At 43.2% G+C, this 23372-nt stretch overlaps 1 protein-coding gene across 1 annotated transcript in view; it reads left to right on the top strand.

The window, feature by feature from the left end:
• Positions 1 to 23372, top strand: part of LOC306745299 (CUB and sushi domain-containing protein 3-like) — a gene marked incomplete at both ends in the record, with an annotated part of 218685 nt that overhangs the window by 113581 nt on the left and 81732 nt on the right. The window contains 6 exons of the mRNA XM_079228051.1: positions 10756 to 10869; positions 11433 to 11528; positions 11866 to 12069; positions 18128 to 18252; positions 19887 to 19983; positions 20982 to 21086. Of these exons, the coding sequence (XP_079084177.1) occupies positions 10756 to 10869; positions 11433 to 11528; positions 11866 to 12069; positions 18128 to 18252; positions 19887 to 19983; positions 20982 to 21086 (741 nt within the window). The remainder of the gene's footprint in view (positions 1 to 10755; positions 10870 to 11432; positions 11529 to 11865; positions 12070 to 18127; positions 18253 to 19886; positions 19984 to 20981; positions 21087 to 23372) is intronic.

The following is a 23372-nucleotide window of genomic DNA, read 5'->3' as shown; positions in this document are numbered from 1 at the left end:
TGATTGGTAAACATCTGTTCGGCCACTGTGGATACATCACTGTGTAAAGAAAAAATATATATCTTGCCCGCCAATTGCAGGCTGTTGGTTTAGACTACAAGCTGTTTGTGAGATTTCACCATTTGACCCTGAGAAAAATACATTGTGAACATGAAACCCTTCAAAAGGTCTCGGAGTGTGCGATCTTAAGAGGGTATTACAATCAAGAACTTACTTGAATGACTGCATTGACTGGATTTGACAACCTGTGGTTTTAAAGTTGATGAGATTTTTGTGTAAACCCATTGTGCGAGTGCCATGGTTTGTGCTAGTTGTCAGAGCCGCCCCTGAAGAGAACTGTAAGCTGTTTCCAAAACCAGCCAGTAAAACCGAGAACAAAGCAAATAAAAAAACGACGAAAAGAGTGCAGCTAAGACGAAGACTTCCTCGTCTCTCCTGAGGTGACCAGCTACTTACGGCTTTCAATCCGCTTTCTCACAGAAAAGAAGGCTAATGGACTGGATGCAGCTTGTGCCAAGGTGCCTGCAGAAAGGCTGATGCAATTGTACTGTCATAATGGCTCATTAAAAATATATGCGTCTGTGCTGTCATACAATCCCTCTGGTTTCTGTAAATGAGGCTGGTGTATTCTGTCACAGCCCAGGATCTCAGGAGGCCAAGCTAAGACGACAGGTAGCTCCTCGATAATTCATAACCAGAAGGACAAAACATATGCTTCCGTTTTCCTTACCTTTTGCTGCTGCTGATGCCGTGTGTATCTTTAACACCTTAGTGAGCTTTGTGCACATTGTGCCTCTAGGCGCATGTCGCTAATGCAGTGGCTGTGGGCAGAAATGTGCTTGCATTACATTCCAGTTACTTTAGTGGTATCCTGAGTAATTGCTTTTCACAGCACGGCCTAATGATGGTTCACCTGAGTGGCTCTGTACAAGCAGGGACTTCTGTTTCCCGTCTATTTCATTTACTGCCATGTCGTTTGATTGACTAAATGTCAAACATTTGCTACATGTACTAATCCAATTGCAAACAGAGAAAATAGTTATTAACACATACGCGGTTAATAATTAAAATAAGCAAATGGAAACCAGGACATCAGTTTTAAAATGTCGCTGTAGTCGACCACAGGGGTCATTTATCACAGAGACGGAGTTTGCACCACCGGTTCTCGGAGAACTTTGAGTTTGCAGTGGGTCGGGTGGAAACCCCACAAACCCCATAGATCCTCCACACAGCAGACATTTTGCTTTGTAAAAAAAAAGAAAAAGTAGCTGTATCTACTGACGTTAACAATGAAGGGTCCCAGGATGCATTTCCAACATAAAATGATAACAAGAAAATGAACTTATCAAGGTAGACGGGCGCTTTGAGGAGTCGACGCTGGAACAAATGTGCAGGCAGGTAGCTGATCACAGGAGTAATCAGCTGATGGAAAGCAAGTGCCGTGAGCTGAATACCCTTAAGAGGTGTGACTCTACACTGAATGCAATGACGGAGAATGTATCGCACCCTTCACTTTCTACACTCCTGCACATGGCTTCACGCTGAACTCTGGCTACAACATTAATATAAGCAGCCTCAGGACATAAACATACAAGACGGTGTGCTTTAATCTACAACAATATGGTTTTCACCTGGCGGCTCTCAGACCGGGCACTTCCTAAATGCCTTGTAGCATGAATTAGCTTAGCAGCTACTTCTACTCTCGCGCTAACATCGTTGAAACGGAGCAGCTGGCGGCGAGAGCAACAAGTTGGACGCTGCCTCTCTCACGCGGATCGAAGGAGAGGAGAGAAAAACGAGTGTGACGGCAAATGACAGCAGGACGCACTGCGCTGAAATCAAACCAAACCTCAGATGATGTTCTGTCTCTGCATCGGTGCAGAATCGTCTTGGAACTGAACGATGTCGCCAGGGGGGCAGGTGAGCTTGGAGCTGAACGTGGAAAAGAAACGCAACACGTGCATGAGGGTAATGGATTTGCAGATGATGCACTGCGGCCATCTCCATCTCCATCTCCATCTCAATCTCCATCTCCATCTCCATCATATCTCGGCTAAGTCGGCAAATTGATAAAGACGCACAAAAGTCTTATCTCGGAAGTTGTTGTTTTTTTATGGATAATTGAAGTTGGAGAGCCTATTCCTGCTCGACTGTTAGACAAAATCCCTTTTAATAACCGTGCAGAGGGAGAGAGGCTTTGCAGAGGCAGTCAAGGTTCACTGATTAACTTCCCCATGATACCTTTAGAACCAGAGCCTCTTATCTCACTTCTATACTCCATTTTAGATAAATACTCCACCAAACCTGCTCACCACTGAGAATTAATGTGCTGGAAAGGTTTTGTTGAGGGTTAGCCGGACCTGAATAACACGGAATGGCCTCTAATGTGTGTCACCACTAATGTAAGCGTGACTATTTAATCACATGCGACCAAACAGGATTAACTAACTCATTATTTGCTTGATGTTTTTAGTTGAACACTTCTGTGCTTGTGCAGGTCGTGTTTTCTTAGTTTGCTCGTCGTAGCTTCAGCTCACGACCCGACCAAGGAGGTGGGTCCTAAAACGGATTGTTCTGGAACAAAATGTGCAGGAAGGATTTGATTCAGGACACAAAAGAAGCCGCCTCTACAAGACCCAGTGGAAGAATCCCTCATCCTGTTTATTGGTCGCTTGTAAATATTATAAGGAAACGTGTCCGCAGCACGAGTCTTTAGTTTCAGATGGATTGCAGCGTAGAACATGTATGACCATCGGCCATCTTCTTCTAGTTTGGCTTAACGTGTCGGTGAGATTAAACTAAATATTCAAGTCTTATTCCATGTGTGACTGTGGAGAGAAGTGGTTTAGTAATACCGGTATCAGTCATGGAGCACGGGTGAGTGGTGTGCCAGTTGGGTAGGGAGTTAATAATTCATATTTACATCTGCAGCAAATATGCTGCATGTTAGCAGATTGTTTTTTAAAGCCATGGACTGTGGAAATAGGTATTTCTCTCTCTATGTAAACTCATTTCAACGCAGTCCGAAGTCATTCTGTTGGTGGAGGGAAATACAGAAACAACGTATGAATCCGTCGAGTTTATATAATGCGACTGATTAATGTAACCCAAAGGCAATCCAGAAGCAGATTGTTTAAATGCAGGTTAACTGGAAAACAGAAAGAAAGATTACTACCAGAGGCCTTTTAGACTTAAAAAAGGACCTGCACAATCCCACCCGCCTCTCAAAGCATCTACTGCATAAACATACGTTCTTTGGAGACAAACTTTCGTGTAACGAAACTTGAAATAACTTCACTGCGGAGTAAACGCACGTCTTGTAATTATGGTCCTGTCCCATTAAGGTGGGTGCGGGCCTTTTGTGCCGTAAATGGAACGGCACCATCACTCATGTGATCCGCTCCACCTGTGTTTACCCGGCTATGACATGTCAAAATGGCTGATGTGAAAATGGCCCATTTCTCTCTCGCTACCAGTGTACCTATAAACAAGATAATACACACAAGGGGACCTCAAGCATTGTGTGGAATTATTTCGCTGGCCGGCATACACGCGTTTTCTGATAATCCATCAACTACACACCACACACAAGTGATCCAGCGGGCCATACTCATTCATTCTGAAGAGGGAAGATCAAATAGCAGAGTGTGTGTGGGGGGGGAGAGAGAGCCGGAGACTGAAAGAGCCTTTCTAAGATTATGACATTTCTCTTCCCTGCTGTATTGTAATGATCCTATATCTGCAGCACATGCCCTTGTTTTGACAGGGAAAGGACTCCATTGCCAAAACTTGAGACGATAAAGAAGATGAAAGCAGAAAAGTGCAGCCGCATCCAGCCAATCGGATGCGGCGCCTCTTCTGTGCTTCTTATGTCTTTTGGTTTGGTTTCTCATTGACTGCCCCGACCTTTTACACATGTTCGACTGAAAAAAAAATCTTTCTGCAATATGGAAGGAATTCATTAACTAGATACCTATTTATTTATGCAGAAATAAAAGGAAAACTCCTCTTTTCAATGGAAATAAGACGTTCAAAAACAACATTTAACAATATGCACATTCAAAAAGAAGGGATTGTATTTAACAACGCTTTCACCTAAGGACGATATGATATATTGCACCGGAAATATGTATCTCATCAAATGTTTGCATACGAAACGAAGCAATATGCCAGACGTACTTATGTAAATATGATCACACTAGAGCTGGAAGCCTCATCCTTGGTGTGCATTTGAATCATTTAGCATGAATTAAACACATTAAATGTAAATATCCGCCATGGTAAAACATGTTATCACTATATGTCAACCTTTTTTTATTTATTTATCACCCTGCCGGCTCCACTCGGGACAGGTTGCTTGTTGTGTACTTGTGTGGAGAGGTTTTCTTGGCAGACATTAATCCCCTTAAAGGGTAACTTCCATATTTATTTTTCTCATGTTTCTGTGTCTAAGTGACTAATGGGGACAACTCTTTAGTCGGTCCAGTAGAATGAGCGCTGCAGACGGCAGCTGCTAAACGGGCGTAATGTAATTGCTCAGGGCAACTCCTCGCTGTCATTTTACGACCACTAAAAGTGCTCGTTCCTGCCGCCGCCGGGCTCCGATTGTTATTATAAGTGCCTGACAACATTATGGAAAGAACCCAACAGATAAATAAAACCCTTTTTCTTACCTTTCGCTTGATCCGGTCTGTTGGAAGAAGTCTCGTCGTGGAATCTGTGTAGCATCAAAAAGCGCTTAGATGACACTAAGCCGCGCTCTCCTCCTCTCCAACTTACTCCACCGTGTTCTGTCACTTGACGCGATAACAAAGAGAAGGAGAAAGTTAAGGAAAAGCGTTTATATCTCTGAAGGATCCTTTTTCCACGTTGTTGTCAGACCTTTATAATAACAGTATGAGCCCGTCGGTGACGAAGACGAGCGCTCCACTGGACGCACATTCGTTGACGGCGAGGAATTGCCCTGAGCCATTACACTGCAGCCCGTTTAGCGGCTGTCATCTGCAGCGTTCTCCCTCAACACTAGAGCAATTTTTTTTTTTAAATGGTTGTGTCTTTGATACAATCATGAGAAAATAGGCTCCAGGTTGAAAAATAACCCTTTTCTCAAAGAAATCTGAGCGCCATTCAGACGCTTTGACATCGTTGCTGACCACGTGCATCCATTCTTTTACTGGGAACAAGCCTCTCATCAGCACTCATCATCCCAAATGTGTTCCCCTCACTTTCGCCTAATAAATCACCTCTGAGATGTGGCGGCAAAGGGATTTTCACAGCGTGAAATGACTGCAGGACCTGTGTGTGTCAGAAGCAACCGAGACGTGGGAACCACCATTTTGTTGATAGCATGCCTCGAAGAATTGAGTCTGTTTTGACGCAGAAGTCTCTTATGCAACTCTTGGCTAGGTGTATCTCCTGGAGTGTTAACGGCTCATGGCTGTGTGAGTCCTTACGAGTTATTTGTTTTCTGCACATTACTCTACTGTACGTGATTGCTTTATTCATGATTCATTTAAATCCATTAATATCTGTCAGAAAGGGTAGTAGAAACCATCACAGCCTCAACATGACTGCTTTCAAAAAGGAGAATTAGATTCCCATCACATGGGAGTAGGATCAACCTGTAATTGTACTTCTTTTTTTCCATTATTTACGCCCAGCAGGCATAGCGGTATTAGAGGTAGGAATGCACTAAAGTGTTGATCTAATACCCAAAGAGGTATCTGATTAAAGCGACTTAACTGCTTTAGGATAATTCAAGGTGAAGATGCCGGCATGAAAGTGCCGTCTATTGTTCAAGTGCATTAAGCTTCACTACCATGACTAGGCCCAGAGGACAAAGAGATTCATCATACTGCTGCATAAATTAGGTAACAAGTTTACAATGATTTATTGACTTAATATCTGGACGTGATTACAGCAAAAGAGCAGATTGGAGTCACGCATGGCTGGCTGTGGATTAGAGGCAGAAATGAGAGACAGTGTAGTGTGTGTGTGTGTGTGTGTGTGGAGAGCAGCGTATTCAACACAGCACGGTTTCGGTATGCTAATACAACAGCAGTGAGCTGTCCCTAAGGGGAGAAGTCATCTCTTATTCAGGCTCTGGTTCAGCCATGGGCATTCTCTCTACTCAACAGATAAAGAAACAGGTCCGCCTGTGCTGCTCTGTGCGAGTACACCTTCCTTTGTGTGTGGCCCATACAGCAGGAGTGTGTGTGTGTGTGTGTGTGTGTGTGTGTGCATATTTGTTTTATTTGCTTTGTCAGAGGTTTTTGGCTGCCGTTTGTCTTTGGCTGCTGTGTGTGGGTGAGTTCGATCTGTTTCACGTCAAGTAGAGTCAGAAGTAAGGCACCCGTATTATGGAACAGAGTACAATAGACACAAACCCTCCACAGTTCCTCCCTCCGTATCTTCGGCGCCGCCACTCGGTCGGCCTCTTTGTGGTCGGTCCAAACCTCCGCCTCCAGCGGTCCCTCGGCTTCTTCCTCTGCCTCTCATGTTCTTTCTCTGTCTCAGTTATGTGGCGAGTACACTAAGTACATTAAGTACATCAAGTACATCAAGTACATCAAGTACAGCGGTCTGACGGTTCTCTACCAGAGAAGAGAAGATGATGGGATGATGCTCCATATTGCAGAGCCAGAAGCACAAAGATATGCTGGCTTTTTTTTTACCTTTCACAGCTACCTCTGTTACCAGTGTTTTTTAATTGTATTATTATTAGTTTTGCATCTTGTGTCGTGTGTAATCTGCCTGGCGGCGCGTCGACGTAGCTTCCACAAAAAAAAACGGTCTTGCTTTTCAGTTCCACAGCGTGACCCAATTATAGTTAACATGCACGCATGTCGGTGCAGCAGTTTCTTCCACTCGTTTGAGACGTACTTTATTATCGTGGAGAAATTCAATTAACAGACTTTGTATTTGTTCTATTTACGAACTGATAACACAAATTACGCTTGATGAAGCTGCGCACGGGACGAGATCTCGCTCTTTAGGAAGAGTGTTTCTCGCAGATTAAACCCACTTGGTGTTTTCATACTAATATTCTCTCTGTGCTCCAGCTATGACGGTGCTAATCGCCAACTATTATTCTTTTAAAATGAACTCTTTTCAAAACCCACTGGATCATTTGGAACTAAGTGAGACGGTTAGGAAATCGTTTTTAAATATCGGTAGTTTTGCACAAACCAAACGTCCTCATAGGTCGTGATATTCGGCTCATGGCTGAACACGGAGCTCCGGCACGTGACGGGAACTTGGGCGTGCGGCGCGGCGCTTACCTCTGTGACGTTTTATCGAAACCGTAGTAAGAGCCCCGTCGTGCACATCGCCTCAATTAACCACCAACACTGTGGCTGTTGTTGCCTGTCTGTTGACGGATGTAAGCCGGCGTTTGGGGGGGGAAAGCACAGCGAGCATGCTAATGAGCTCAGCATGCATACACACACACACACACACACACACACACACACACACATGCTGGAACAGGAGTAGTGATCCAGGCGACCACGATCTGCTCATTTGGTTGGAGAAAGACCAGATTATTTCTCAGAGGCGTGTACACATTGATATAATCAGGAGTGCTTAATTGGAAATATCCATGCGGGACATTATTTAGACAATTCCCTGTTCGTTGTCATAAGTTCTCCGTAGTTTCCCTCAGTGCAATTTTTATTTTTAGTATTTTTTTTTTTAGGATAAGATTGAATCATTGCTTTTGTGATAAACAATTATGTTCTTGTGTGACATGTAATTAAGTAAAGGAGTTTAATTAAATTAAAGGTCAGACATTGTCCAGATCCCCGGACCATGCAGCTCACACAGCGTGACACTGCATTAGCCGGCTCTTCTTCTGTGGTAACCAAACATCTCTGCTCTGTACATTACTCTTCACCCTGTTCTGCTTTCAGGGGAAAATAAAATACAAAAATCAGAAACCAAAAGGGAGAAGTTTGTATTTTATATGTTCATAAATTACAGGCTCCCCCCATGGTGTTGTGTTTCTCACACAGAAAATAAAAGACAAGACAGTCAAAGTGTTTATTTTTCTTTAAAAAAAAAAAAACTTTATTAGAGAATGTGCACAATATTTGTGTTGTTGTGTGTGTTGTCCTGTTTGCAGTAGTAATGCATAAAGTGACAGGAAGGTAGAGCAAACAGACAACGTACAGTGAAAAATTGGAAGAAATACAACTAATAAATTAAAACAAATTGAAAATAAGGAATACTGGGTTTTTTTTCGACCATATTTGCATGAAGCAGTCCTTTCATAAGCAGACGGTCACACTGACAGAGATTAGGTGCTGCTCCCTTTGTGCCCCCTTTGCTTATTAGCTTCAGCACATTGAACAGCACCCTTCAGGAGCTACTTGGGGACACTGGCGTCGTCCTTCCTCTCCAGGACGCCCACTATGGCGTCGGTCTGTGGCTCAGCCTGCCAGCTGCAGTCAAACACTGACTGAAAGGAAAAGGAGCATTTAAAATTTTTCCCCAAAGACCTTTTTTTCCCCTTGTGATAATAAAACAACTATAACAACACATTGAAAATAACACTGTCACTTTTGATTAGAAAAATGGATGATCAAACTATCCAATGGGATTTGAGTTTGACTTTAAGTTCACGACAATATGGATGAGCACATGTTTGCAGAAAAGGAAAGATACTCTCAAAGTATATGATGGCTGGAAGAGGCAAGCAAACAAAAAGGATTATGCGTTCTTCTCCACATGATTACGAACCACCAAAAATAGATGCAGCATTCGAAGGAGTACCTTTAATATTGGTTAAGTAAATGTCACATAAAGGTGTAGAGTAGGTGAGCAGATATTACTTTACTTAAGGAAACGGTGACCGAAATGAAGCTACTGTTGTTCAAATCACCATTTTTATTCCAGCTGTTGCTGAACCGAACTTTTGTCTTCTTTCTTAAAATCGGAGTGAAGTTCATTGGATTTTTGAGGACTCCGCAATTAAGTGCATGTGTGTGCATTGGGGATGCCATTGTGAGGAAATGGGTTTAATGGGTTTAATGGGTTTAAATCAGAAATATTGCCAAATAGGCGCATTTGTTCTTTGTGCTGACTCACCGTCTTGTCGGTCAACTCCAAGGGAAATCTGACTCCTGCAACTCTGCTGCTGATTTAGTTAAATACAGTTATTTTATTTGGATTCACGTTTTCCCGCGGCTTCTCAAACACTTGCAGAAAACACAAGGCACACCGGCATATCTGTGGACAACGGCACTCGACAAGGACGGACGAATAAATGCAGCTCCCCGTATCCTCACGCTGAGATTCTCTGACCGACTCACTCAAACCGGAGCCCATGAAAGTCGTGTCACGCGACTGACCTTCTGATGTGTTGCGTTCGATTCATCCGTCAACGTTTTGCCATGTGAAATTCAGATTTTTGTCTAAATGATATAAGCCTATAACGTGGAGGCGGCTGTGGTCCAGGAGGGAGAGCGGGTCGTCCCTTTTTAATCCTTAAGGTTGGCGGTTCTGTCGACGTGTCCTTGAGCTCAAGTTGCTCTCCAGGCGCTTTACAGCCGCCCAGGGCTCCCAGTGCTGAGCATGGATTACACGCAGAGGTCGAGTTTCATGCATGCGTGTGTGTGACGATGAAGATAATGTTTTTATGTCATGCTTCTGGTAAATGTGCCTCAAAAACGTCAATACTGCACTGTGGTATTTTAACCTTTTAAAAACCAATCCCCCTACTGAGCGATTGTTGTTTAAAACTGTAAATCATAGCTTGTTTTATGAAAATAAAGCCCAAACTGCTGTATTTGGATGTATTGAACACCATAAGTAATATTCAAGTGAAATATATGGTTTGGTACATGAGAAAATTCAAATAGCATTCAAATAGCCCCAATGGGCCCCAATGGGCGCCAATGAGACCTCGCCTGAATGTTCTGTACTAAATCCGCTCTAACTTTGTTCTGCTTCACTTTATCAAAGTCAACCTTTGCAGAGAGAATGTTCACATATTGAGCTATGATTTGGGTTAGAGAATGTTCACATATTGAGCTATGATTTGGGTTAGAGAATGTTCACATATTGAGCTATGATTTGGGTTAGAGAATGTTCACATATTGAGCTATGATTTGGGTTAGAGAATGTTCACATATTGAGCTATGATTTGGGTTAGAGTTGGACCTTACAGCTGCATCATTTCAAAGAAATAATCATCCTGAAAGTGATTTTTTTATAGGCAAACCTGAAACCTTTTAGTTTCTTTCTGTGTGTCATCTTCATTTACTCTTAACCAGTAACATATAGACTGATATTTACACATCATACCTTTTATTATAACACATTATTCAAATAACCCTAGTGGTTGCAGAGATACACTCTTTTTAGTTTGGGTTTGCAATTTTCGAGAAAAGGGCCTAAAAATAAGTCTCTGTTCGGCGCCACACGCGTCAAATAGATATCGGTAGATCGTCCATAAATTACGGCAATCGTATTTCTTTTGAAGTTTGAATGTTTGGACTATCATCTCGGGAGGGGAGCATGCAAATTAGACCGGCTCCACGACCCCCCCGGGAGCGCTGCAGTCAAAACAACATTACCCTCTGTGTTTATGGTTCAAGGTGTCAGGAGCAGCCCGACTCTTAAAAAAAAAAGATTCAAAAAGATGATTATTTCTATTCTCACCAGCTCGCCTGATTATTTCCTTCCAGGGACAATAACCGCTCCAGTTAATGGGCTGAACGTTGACATTTAATTCTCCTCCTCCCTGCTTTGCAGTGCTGTTCGGTCAGTTCGTGGTGTTCCAGACTTTAACCAGCGACGTGGTCGAGATCTACGACGGGTCTTCCTCAGAGTCGCCTCTTCTCTCCTCCATATATGGATCACACTCAGGTAAAAAAACACAACACTGGAACATTTGAACAGACGTCTTTTGTATATTTACGCCTCCAGCTTATAGTTATGAGTCGTTCTTTTAAGTCAAACACATATTTGGCACTGCAGGCTCCAAAGCACTTTCGGTTCAATTCAAATCAAACATTTTTTTTCCAGACAAATTAAAAAATCTCAAATCCTAGTAGCTTAACTCTGCCAAGGATAAAGATTGCTTTCCCCTTCCCGTCATTTGTGTTATGATGACATAATGAAACACAATGATGATACATAATACATTTTGATTACAATTGCATAAACTCCCGAGATCCCAAATTAGAAGAACAAAAGCAAACCAGCTGTTGTAAATTGTCATACAAATTAATCAGATCTGCCATTTCCAGCAAGATGTATTGAACTATAGATCAGATTAGAGCGACCATTTAAATCACATTGAGTTAATATTCTACCTTCCTTCCGCAGATTAGCTTCCAGGTTAATCAAGTTTATGCAGGTGTGTTTGTCACTTTGTGTACATGTTATCTGTGGACTAATAATGCGTCCTCTGCTTCCCTATATCTCAGGCGAGACCCTCCCTTTGAGTTCAGGAAACAAGATAACGCTCAAGTTTACCACAAATGGAACCGAAACCGCGAAAGGATTCCACTTTGTTTACCAAGGTGAGGCTTCTTTTTCTGATGCCGTTCCAGCATTTTGATGAGGAAACTCATTTGCTGCATTGAGTGTGTTTGAAACAAACAAACAAACCACCCCCAACAACAAAAACCTCATCACATAAAGGGCTGTTCAGCAGAGTGGATGGGCAGGATGATGTGGAGTCAAACAGCCGATCCTGGCACGGGAGCCGAGGGTGACTAATGACGTGCGAGGAGATTCACAAGGGCTTCGCTGTTCCTCTCTTCCTCCTCTTCGTCCTCGTCTCCTGCTCCCTGTTGTCGTTCTCTACCACCGCTGCTCTTCCTCTCACGCTCTCTTCCTTCCCTCCTTTATCCCTAGCCGTCCCCCGGACGAGCGCCTCTCAGTGCAGCTCGGTCCCCGAGCCCCGGTTTGGGAAGCGGATCGGGAACGACTTTGGCACCGGCATGGCGGTGCTGTTTGAGTGCAATCCAGGCTACACGCTGCACGGCTCCAACGCCATCAGGTGCGAGGCCGTGCCCAGTGTCCTGGCCCAGTGGAACGGCACCGTGCCCACATGTGTTGGTAAGCGCCGTCGTCTAACAACCCCCTGCATGCACACACACACACACACAGATTCAAATAGATGTAGCAGGTGCACAAAACATGGTTGGTGTCTTTGTTTTTCCCTCCTGGTCGTTTCTTATCCTAATGTCTGTCACCCGCTGCAAAGCATCCACCTGCCTCTGGTCTTGATAGCTCAGACGAGAAGAAAGAAGCAAGGACAAACAACACGACAAAGTGTCACATAAACATCCCTCCCAGACGAGGCAATTCTGTTCCTGAGCCTTGCCAGACTAATGGGAAAATAAACAAAGTTATGTGAATATGTCCAAGAGCCCACATCTCTCACCCACTACACACAGGGTTCTTACGCTCATGGAAAACCTGGAACATTTAAAATGGTTATTTCCAGGCCTGGAAAAGTCCTTGAAAAAAATAAAATCCCCAAAGTGTTGTAAAAGTCATGTAAATGTGTTATATTCATGTGTTCATGACGTTCATTTAGACTGAGTTTGAAATAATTAATATGCTTTTAAAAGAAAGACTCAAAATATAAGCAGGCATACATACAGGCATCTATATAAATGTTTATTCTTTTAATCAAACTATTGTCTCATTCATTTGTGTCATTTAAGGTTTACTGTATGCTTTGTATTCTCATTGTTAGTTTAAATACTACATTTCATGTATAAACCAAGATTTCACAAAATGTTTGGTCTTGGAAATTTGGTTTAAAGTCATGGAAAAGTCATGGAAACCCATTGGTCAGAATGTGTGTGAACAGTTTATTATCTCATGTTATTTAAAGCAACAGTCCTCCAATGGAAGATGTTTCTAATACACTGCCATCCCATATGTATGTAATGGAAGGCGACGAAAAAGTCAGTAAATTCGGGATTTAAGTGTCCCAATCACTTCCGATCAGTATCTATTTTGCCCTGTGACAGTGACGAACATTCTCAGCAATACCAGAAATCTGTTTTATTTTTACACCACGCATGGTGTGGACCGTCTACCGAAGGGAGCAGCGTCTCTCTCTACACGGTGCTTTGGCTAGTACACACATGAACCGTGCAGTAAATGTATACCTGCTTAAATATGCACAGACGTACACAGATCCCACATGCATACACATGAACAGATTGACATGCCTCTTCCTCACACGCCGTTACCCAAACATGTATCTGTGAACACGGCACATGCACTCAAGTCTCACAAAGACTCCCACGTGTGTCTACCACGGGAACATAAGGAACTCTGCAGACGAAGAAGGGGAGGAATCCATTGAAGCTAGGCCTTCAGCCAGCAAATAGTCAGTGCCGGCGGTGAGTGCGGAAGATTTCAAGCCAAGGTTCATCCGAGTTTACTGCCGAGTGGCGAGGGAATAGCGGTGGCACGCGCGGTTCCATTTTAAACACAGCGATTCTTATCCGAAGATTGAATCTGGCTGCAGCGTCTCCCCCAGCGACAGTGAAGTCGTCCAGAATAATGGATATAGTTTCATGAAGGCTTCAACAAAAACCCTATGCTCAATTACTCAAGGCCTCTTTATGGGCTATGACGGCGTCAGACAGCGTTCTCCTGCGATGTGCCCGTGTTTCAGGATCCATTCCCAGCTGCGTGTCCTGCTCTGATTGACCGGGCTCGTCGGGCAACGCTTGTTTTTGCTTTCAATTTCACGAGGCTGGTGAAGGCTGTGCTGTTTGGTTTCCACCGTGATTTAATTAGCCTCGCCTGAGTGAATGCATAATGTCTGGGTGGCCTCTGTTGCATTTTATGGAGAAGAGTTTACTTGGATAATACAAAAAAAAGCTGCTTTTGGTTCTCCTTCCTGGTGGAGCTTGACTTTCAGTGTCATGCGTCTTTTTTTTAATCATCTGCTTATATCACCGTTAGATTATGTCAATTAAAAAGGTTGGATGGAAAGAAAAGTAAAGGTAAATACTGATAGATGAGCACCATTTTGTTCCCTCACACACAAACTAAATCACTACCCAACGTTACATAAGCTCACAGATTGCCATGATTCATTCATACTCATAAGTGTGCCCACATGTTGGAATTAAACCCTTTTTTTCCAGAGGTGTCAACAAGTAAACAGTGTTGCACGGAGCTCGTTTTAAAATAGCCTCCCAAGACCAATTAAAGAGTCTCAGTCTGTGTGGTGGGGCCACGCCAGAGAGCCTCTCCGGGGGCAAGATGAGCTGGTCTTGAGGTCATAATATATTTGGGAATTTATGTATTTAAGTTTTTGTATTGAATCAGAACCATTTATTTGCCATGTATGTTTTCACATGCAAGGAATTTGTCCTGCATGACATTTAACGACAACAATGAACATTTAACGATGAACAAGTGCAATAATGGGAGGAATATTTACAATGAAATCTTAAGGTGAGATGTAAGGGGCCGCTCACACCAGACGCGACTTTTAAAAGCGCAGCCGCTTCAAAAACGCCTTGGCAAAAACGCACCGGCCAAAAAACAAAAAACAGCCCGGTTACCGCCCGGATCCTTCTGCCGGGCGGTAGCCGGGCGATCTTTAACTGCCAGGCGGTAGTTAAAGATCGCTAATATTAATACCTCGTCGGAGTTCATGCCACACGAAAACAGGAAGGAAATGGTGAAGCAATAAAGCCCGCCTCTTGCTCAGGAAGTCACAGAAAAAATGACTTCCTGTTAGTTCCGAACTTTTGTCTACTTGTAGTTTACAGATCCTGTTTGGATTTATTCATATGTGTTTGTAAATATATATTTATGTAGAAATGTGTGTGTAGCTGCTCCTTTGGTCGTTTTATGTCTGCCTGTGAAATACATTACTAGTAGTTTTGATGTGTGTTGTATAAATACGATTTTGTCTTAACAACCACACAATAAATGTGTTTAGATCAAACATGAGACTAATAGTCAATAATCCAGCGTTAAGTATTACAACTACACATAAAATGAGGATTTTCTACAACACGTGGTGTTTGCTGTCAGATCTAAGAGCCAATCAGCTCTCTGATGTGGCGACAGCCAGGCGTTTCCCATCATGCACTGGGCCACGCAGTCGTTGGAAAGCAACTGCGGCGGCTGACTCTGAAATCGACAGCCGGCTTGATCTCGTGAGAGTATCGTTGACCACGTGTGCATGACGTCAGAGCAAGTCGGACACAAATCTAACCGGCATGCATTGAGCGTCGATCGCCGCCGATCGATTCTGCGCAGAACTGGCTCATCTCCAACGAGCCTATTGATGAGCTGTGCGACTCCGCGCAAGGCGCTTACAGTTGAGAATATTTCAACTTTTAAGCGCGCCGAAAAAACGCTTGAAAAACGCGTCGCGCGGCATTTAAAAAGCGCGCATGAAAGGAGCGCCGTACCATAGGGAAACAATGGTTTTGCTAGCGACGCGTTTTTGAGAGTCGCGTCTGGTGTGAAGGGCCCCTAAGTGTAGTGTGAAGGTAAAGTAAAGTGGCGAGTGTATTTAAATATGAGGTGTGGAGGGATGTGCAGTCACTGACTATGTAAATGACTGCCAGTGTATATTAATATAACTTTTAATTTTGTTAATTTGTTTTAAAGATAACCAACATGTTGTTTTTAAAATAAAAAATAAAAAATCCCAACGCCAACTCTTCCAAAACGTTGAAAGCAATTTGTGTTTTGAAAATCTCTTTTCCTCACTAAACGGTGACTGTTCCATTTTGCTTTGACCAACAGATACTTGTTATTTCTTTTAGCCCTAAAAAAAAACACAATCTTGCCTGAGAACAGGAACAGCAATTCCAATTAGACTGTCCTTCACAATTTTGGGATGGCTCTGTTTGTCTTCGCCGTCTTTCCTGAAGAAAGATCATCTTGAACATTGGGCCTCCGCTTTGGTGCTTATTAATCTAGGAACGTGAATCTAGACGTGAGCGGATGCTATTGTTGTTTAGCGTTTACCTGTTGCCACTTTGTAGTAAAATAAGAACAAGATAATCAACAAAAGCCTGTTTTAAACTGCAGAATTTACACATGGATTTATTCTAGTATGAATATAACATGAAGGAATATATGCTTATATTTAGCTCGTGCATGCGATGTGAAACACCATCGTGATACACATTATGTGCAGATAGGTTTTTGATATCTTGATTAAAAGACTTGTAATTAGAAGTTGCCGTGGAGCCCCTGCATATGGGATGGCGGTAACTGGCTCCGTCCCCACGCTTGTCTACCTGCAGTAACTCTGACATATGAGCCTCCTGCAGATTGAGATGGGTGTGTGGAGCATTCCTGCTTTTATGACTGTCATGATTTCTAATCTCGCTCAACCAATTACATTAACTGACAGCTCAGGGGACTCAGAGGAGCTGTTAAATTATACTGAAATACTGGGTCCGTCTCTGGAAGGAGTCTGTTGCTTGTTGTCAAGAACGTGGCTTCATGCTAGAAGAGTTTAAGTCCCATAAACTGAACAGGCGCATAGTTTATAGTTCTTAAAATGGGTTTAATTTTTTTGATTTGCCGTTGAGTGTTAGCCGTAAAACATCCGTCTGTGTGCTTCTATATTTTGCATTTAATTCAGTAGAAAGGAGATTTTTGGACGAGCAGCAGGAACTGATAGAACAGAGAGCATTGTTACGATGCTACAGTTCTCTGCTCTGACCTTTCCTTTGCAAAGCAGAATCAAAAACAATTACACAAGCGGCTCTCCTTCGGTCTCCATGCGAGAGTTCATCGATACTGAACTCTCCACACGGGACATGCGTTAGCTGAAGATTTCCCGACGGTGACTACACCAAAGCGAGATTGCCGTGAGGTACAGAAGAGAAGCCATTTTACTCTAATGTGTCACTCGCAGTCCTCGCTTTGGCACGATTCCATCAGGTGTCGAATATTTATGAGTTTGAAATTGTGGGAAAATGCATTTTTTTCCCTTTGTGATAAGTAGCATGTTTTATTTTTCTCTTATTTTCCGTGTCTCCTATTGCCTTTGACATGCAACCCCTGTGGCGGCTGCTGGATATGGAAAACGGTGATTACCAGTGACCTGTACATGCTGAATCCTTGTCCTTGACAAATAACAGCTGGTTCTTCGTGGTGAGAACACATTGTTCTCCTCTGCCAGCGTCTGAAGGACCTGATCCTCCCTGGCTGACGGCTCACGGTCCTACAGAGACCTTGTCACAACAAAAGCTAGGAGCTGAACTCAAGCCTACTTCAACCTGTGCAGTACAATGTGAGGAACACCTGTTTCCGCACCAGGAGTGAGGAGAAAAGGAGTTTGTTGTTGTTGTTGTATACAGAATCCGGTTTGCCGAGCAAAAATCGCATCAGCCTCATACTGTAGGTCGCTTGCTTCTGTATTAGCCGGCAGGACTACGCTTCAAGAGGAAGGAAATGCATTTAGCTCCGTGTTTTTATTGTGTGTTATAATCCAGAGGATTCTGGTTCTGCAAGGTCGGGGTACCACAATCCTTAATGGACAAAAAGTGGAGCCAAACACTGCAGAAGGTTGCTGGCCGGATCCGAGGCCACTTGGCAGAGTCTGAGGAGCAATAAAGAAATTGTAACTGTTATGGCCCTTCTTTCATTTAGATTTTTTTTTACCCATGCTCAGATATTTTAAAGTGCCTGAAAATGTCAGCGCAACCTGGCCAGTGACTCCAATTCAACGTTCACCTGAGAGGCTTGATGAATACGTTACTCGTGGCACTGCTAGAAACAAGGAATGGCTTTTTGCAATTGATAGATGTGATTTGTGTGGCCTGCGAGGGATAAAATAACATCAGGGCTGAACTGTTCATGTCTGAACAGAGCGAGACGCAAACCTTCACCGAGACATTAAATGACAATATCATGGCCTGGTCGTAAAATAAAGCTCTTTTACATGACGCACCAAGTAGAACCTGTCATTATCATGCCTGGCTCTCACCGCCGTCCAAAGAATTACATCACATGAAGCGATTTTATGGAGGCTAAAATAAAGTCAATGTGTAAAGCGAAATGACGCTTTGATGATTAACCCACTGTGTGTGTGTGTGTGTGTGCAGACTCGAGCCTGAACTCTGTTTTTCTCTTCTTTCTCCCTCTGTTATCCTTGGTCTAGTTCCCTGCGGCGGGGTGTTAACTGACCGCAAGGGCACCATCCTCTCTCCCGGGTACCCGGAGCTGTACACCAACTACCTGAACTGCGCCTGGAAGATCTCTGTTCCCGAGGGAGCCGGCATCCAGGTGAGAGGACGCATATGTAGATATTAGCGGGTGTGACGTTTGGTGGGAGATTAAAAGATATTTTGTGGAGGGTTTATTGAGATGCCTCCGGCTGCTGGCGGCGGGGTTACGGAGAGGCACTATGTGAGCGCAATACCTCTGCTATGACTGGAGGGGATGTTCTTCACGTCCACTTAGACTTGAACTGATTAGAATTAGACGGTCAAAAAAGGTCAGGGTGTCCTCACAAAAACATGCTTTTTGTTTGCCCTCATTATGGAAGTGAAACTCCGGAATGCAATGCGCCTAATTATCGCCTATTATCGGACAAAAATGTTTTTATTTTGTTTGAACGTTTCCTTAATTATCTCCGGAACCACATCGTTGTTTAACTTCATTTAAAGTTCTACAGAACTACAAAAACATAATTAAAGTAACCGTTAAGTTTAAGTATTTACGTAAACTCCGCCGGCTGCTCCGTCAGCTTGCCGCGGCGGCCGTAAGGTTTCACCAAATGCATGACAAATACCCTTTACAAAGTCGGATTTCCCTAACAAACACATCTCAGTAACCGTACAGGCTTGTGGGACAACTCTAACAAAGCAATCAAAATCCTTACGAACTCCATATTAGTATCTGTAAAATCACAAATCGGCCAGAGGTTTCTTTTTTTTTCTTCTCCGTCTCACATATCCGCTTCCTGTGACTTTCGTGTACCCCCACATTTCTAGAAACACCCCACACAGCAAGAGGGAAGGCTTATGCAAATTGTAATACCCAGCAGCCTCTGGTGAGACGATGTATTGTCATGAAACAAGTAACCTTTCTACGACTTTCTTTTGACTAAAACACCTTCCCAATATGTCAAAGCTTGGTTTTGCAGTGATTTGGATTATTTAGGTCCTAACCTTTCCAAAAAGGTGTCCTGTTAGTATGTGGGCTGTTGGTAAGAACCATGGAGTTTGTAAAAGTCTGCAACTTTTTTGGGGGAAATCTAGCTTAGACATTAATAGTTATGATCAAAATATGTTATAAAAGTGAATAAAAGTTTATTTACAAATACATTCTGAAAAAAAATGATATAAAATAATACAAGTAATATAAGTCAATGGGGTTCATACGACTACTTGAACAAAGTACAGAAGTAAAAAAAGAACCATATATGAGCCTTGGGTTTTAAGGCCCTTTCATTGGTTTAGTTCTACCCGCCCCTAAACATCTCTCCGTAGTTTCTGTGTGTCCGTTGGCCAAAACTGTTTTCAGGTGCGCGCTATTCTTCTTCTTAGAATCCACGCAACTTCCGGTGTTTCAATGTCCAGCTCCCTCGCCTTCAGCCGAATATGGGAACTACACTTCCTTCTAATCAAACAGTCCACTGGCATCCGCATGCATTATGCAAACATTAAAATCCATTCACACATTAATCATTATACAGTAAAAACAGTGACCTTCATATGCATACAATTACAAATCCTTCATAATATCATAATAATATCATATCTCTTGTGCATTGTAATGTACACATACACAATTTATTTCTCACATGTGCAAGTTTAAATTTGACCAACTAAACTTAAAAAAACACTACAGGACGTTAAGCTGCAAAGTGACTCACCGCAAGGCGTTTCTATTATCACGGTGCCTTTGTCTTTCAGATTCAGGTCGTGACCTTCGCCACGGAACACAACTGGGATTCGCTGGATTTCTTTGACGGGGTCGACGGCAATGCTCGAAGGCTCGGCAGCTACTCAGGTAAAACTGACACAACTAGGATTTTCGTTGGCCGCTCGCTCATGAATTTCAATCGGACGTCGCTGAGGCTCAGCGGCAGACAGATGTGGTGATGGAGATGATGACATTTGGCATGTCCTTTTGAGAATTCTGTCTCAAACCAGTTTAAGAAGTCGAAGATGAAAAACTGTCCCTCCTCCTCCTCCACACACATTTGAGATCTTCATACTGGAGTTTTACAAAAGCAGTAATGAAACCGGAGCTCACGCCACATGGTAACCTGCAGAGAAACAGGCCATCCCATCATTTTCAATGCTGGATCGTAGTATCAGAGGGTGTAGCATAATGACTTCAGCGTCTTATATCAGTTTTATGAGACTAGGTGTCAAATAGCTCAAGTGCTGGATATCTCATTTTGGAGCAAAACTCTTTACATATTGTAATGGCTGCACTGAGCAGGGCAGCGTGCGGTGTGAAAAGGCTAAAGGATTTAAAATGGCGAGCAATCAATTTAATCTGAGGCTAAACTGATGAAAGTGATTATGAATACATGTAAAAGTCTCCATGCAAATTGCAGAAGACATGCGGCCGGAGTAGAGAATCGGGACCCGAGCCGGAAGAGGATGACCTCATTGTTGCGACACACAGACAATATTCCCCAGAGTTAGAATTATAGATCGCGCTCATGTGTTCCAGCTTGTGTGGTTTATGGAGATTAACAATTGTTTCTTAAAATAACTGCACATCATTGACAATCTTATTTTCTGGAAGACCCAAAAAGCCTTGCATGAATAGCAGATTATCCAAAATGCCATAAACTTTCTGACTGACCATTTTAATTGTCTAAAAACGACTCTGCTATTTATACGATTTATACGATTGTCTCTGATTTAGTGTATTATTTGAGGCGCTTTCTCCATTGCATGATACTCACACTCTGTCCATGTCTTTTTGGTGGTATATGGGCAGGACATGGTCTTAACTGTCTTTTTTCTTTTTTTAAATGCTGTATCATACAGGTACAACAATTCCTCAGCTGCTGAACAGCACCTCCAACAACCTGTACTTGACCTTCCAGTCGGACATCAGTGTATCCGCCGCTGGCTTCCACTTGGAGTACACAGGTATGAGGAGAGACGGCGTGTCTGCCTGCCTGCCTGTCACTTTGTCTGTTGTCACTTTGTGTCCACGTGCCCATCTGCCGCCGCCCTGCAGCTGCTGCACAGAGCTAAACGAACTAAGAGGGACAGCTGGCCCAGTTGGACATAGACATTGTATTCCCCCGATGGTCTTTTTTCAAGTCGTCCCGCTGCTCCGAGCTACTGGACCTACGTCCTTTTTTCCATTTAGGGACTCAATTTACTCATCTCTCAGTGGGCTATTCACTTAGGGGCATATTTGCAAAGAAGCATGCTGAAAATTGGCCGTGCACTATAAATGAAAGGAGTGCAGCCGGCCCCAGTGGAGCGACGGACTCACTAAGTCCTCCCAATCGAAAAATTGTGTAGATGAAAATAGGGCCGCTGATCTGCAGGTAATGCATGGAGCTATCTGCATGTATTTGATAATGCGGTCCTTTGTGAACGATTTCCCCGCGGTTATTTACATCTCAAGTCTTTTCCAGTTGTCGGGGTAATTTTCCTCTTTGTTATTTGTCTCTTTAAGATTAAATCCATTTTTAAGTCTCTACTTTCTGTGCACCTCGCAGTTGTCTTCCTGCTAGCGACACATAAAAGCAATTTTGTCTCTAAAATGTGCGGCGATGGGAGACCTCATTTTCAGTAAAGTACACGGAGGGCGGTGAAAAAAAAAAAGCACAACCACGGGAAAGGTACGAGTGGAGAAGACACAAACTCCGTAATGTTAAGATAAAATGGGATGCGGGCGACACGAAGGCACCAGAGCCCCGCTAACGTATCGCTCTTTAACCTCATCAGCCCTAGGGTCCTCCTATAGGGGGAACCTAGGGCTTCTACAGGTGTACAGCTCATATGACCTTGATATGAATACCAGCCCCTATTGTCCTTCATCTCTAAAGAATCAGCAACTCCTTGCCTTTAAAAATAAATAATAAAAAAAAAATATATGCATAAATATGATCAAAAGTCAAGTGTCTGATAAAAAAAGTGAATCCTTGGTTGCTCCCCGAGTTTTTTTTATTGTATATTTGGTGCCTTCCCATCATGCCCCAGAGTAATACTGCACCTCTTTAGAAAGTTTAAGACCTAAAGCATCCAAATATGCAATAATAATCACAATAAACACAAGCAATGACATGTTTTCAAGCCTTTCCAGTCCAAAAATCACAGAAATAAAGAAATGAGCAATTTTGACCTAAATCTTGGTCGCAGCATGAGCTATGTGTACTTAAAATGACCGTCTCCTTCCGCGTGTGTCGTCTCACAGCCGTTGCTTTCTCGCAGCTCGCGCGTCAATACTTTACAAACAGTAAAGTCCCACTACTGGAAGATCAGTCTCTATGGTTGCAGACGTGGTACTTTGAGCGAAATTGTTAGGGGTACTAAATTAGTTAAATAGTGAAACGTTATAATCGCTCAGTCATGTTTTTTTTTTTAAATGTAGTCCATCGTTTCTCTTCTCACAAGGGTTGACAGTGCTTTAGCCGTTTACATTTATTAGATCGGACCTGTGGTTGATGATCTAGAAGCGTTTGAGTTTTTTAAAACTCACTTCCTCATTTTCGAAAAATCTGTAAAAAAAAAAAAGCTCCGGGAGGATCAGGTTCCCGCACACACAACTCAACCAAAGGCTAACGCGGTTTTGAGTCAAATCAGTCGCCACTCAGACCTCACAAAATGTGTTGCAAAACAAAAGAAGCATGGAAGTCTGTCTCGGGCTTGTCGGTTGTGTCAGTCCGCCTCAGAGAGCGACTTCACAGTGATGTCGCTCGCAGTCGCAGGCGCTCCGTTTCCACAACTTCCTGAGCCTCTGCGGACGCTTTCCTCCTCCAGCCACCCGCCTCCACCGACTGCTGAGAGCCACTTCAGTGCCGTGTCTCGCGGTCGGCTCTCTCCTCCACGTCTAGAAACCACTTTCTACTCGTCCTCTGGTTATTCACATTTGTTTGCTTGCCGAGCATATGGCTCCACTGCGAGCCTATTGGCAAACGCGCGTGTGTGTGTGTGTGTGTGTGTGTGCGTGTGATGAATGTTGCTTCTCCATGGAGCTGCTCATCAAGTATTCATTTCGTGGTCTGTTGTTTCCCTTTTTGATATAATCTACTCCTGATAGCGGAGTTCAGATATTGATTTATTTGGTGAAACGACAGCGTTCTTCTAATTGGTCCTCTAGTTGCATGTATGTATCCTATATTGTGTGTGTGTGTGTGTGTGTGTGTGTGGAATACCACTGCTGACTCCTTAACTGGCCGGTTGGTGCTGCAAGTGATC

The sequence above is a fragment of the Taurulus bubalis genome, assembly GCF_910589615.1.
Source record: "Taurulus bubalis genome assembly, chromosome: 12".
Classification (NCBI taxonomy): domain Eukaryota; kingdom Metazoa; phylum Chordata; class Actinopteri; order Perciformes; family Cottidae; genus Taurulus; species Taurulus bubalis.
This window is presented reverse-complemented; position numbering and strand designations above follow the sequence as displayed.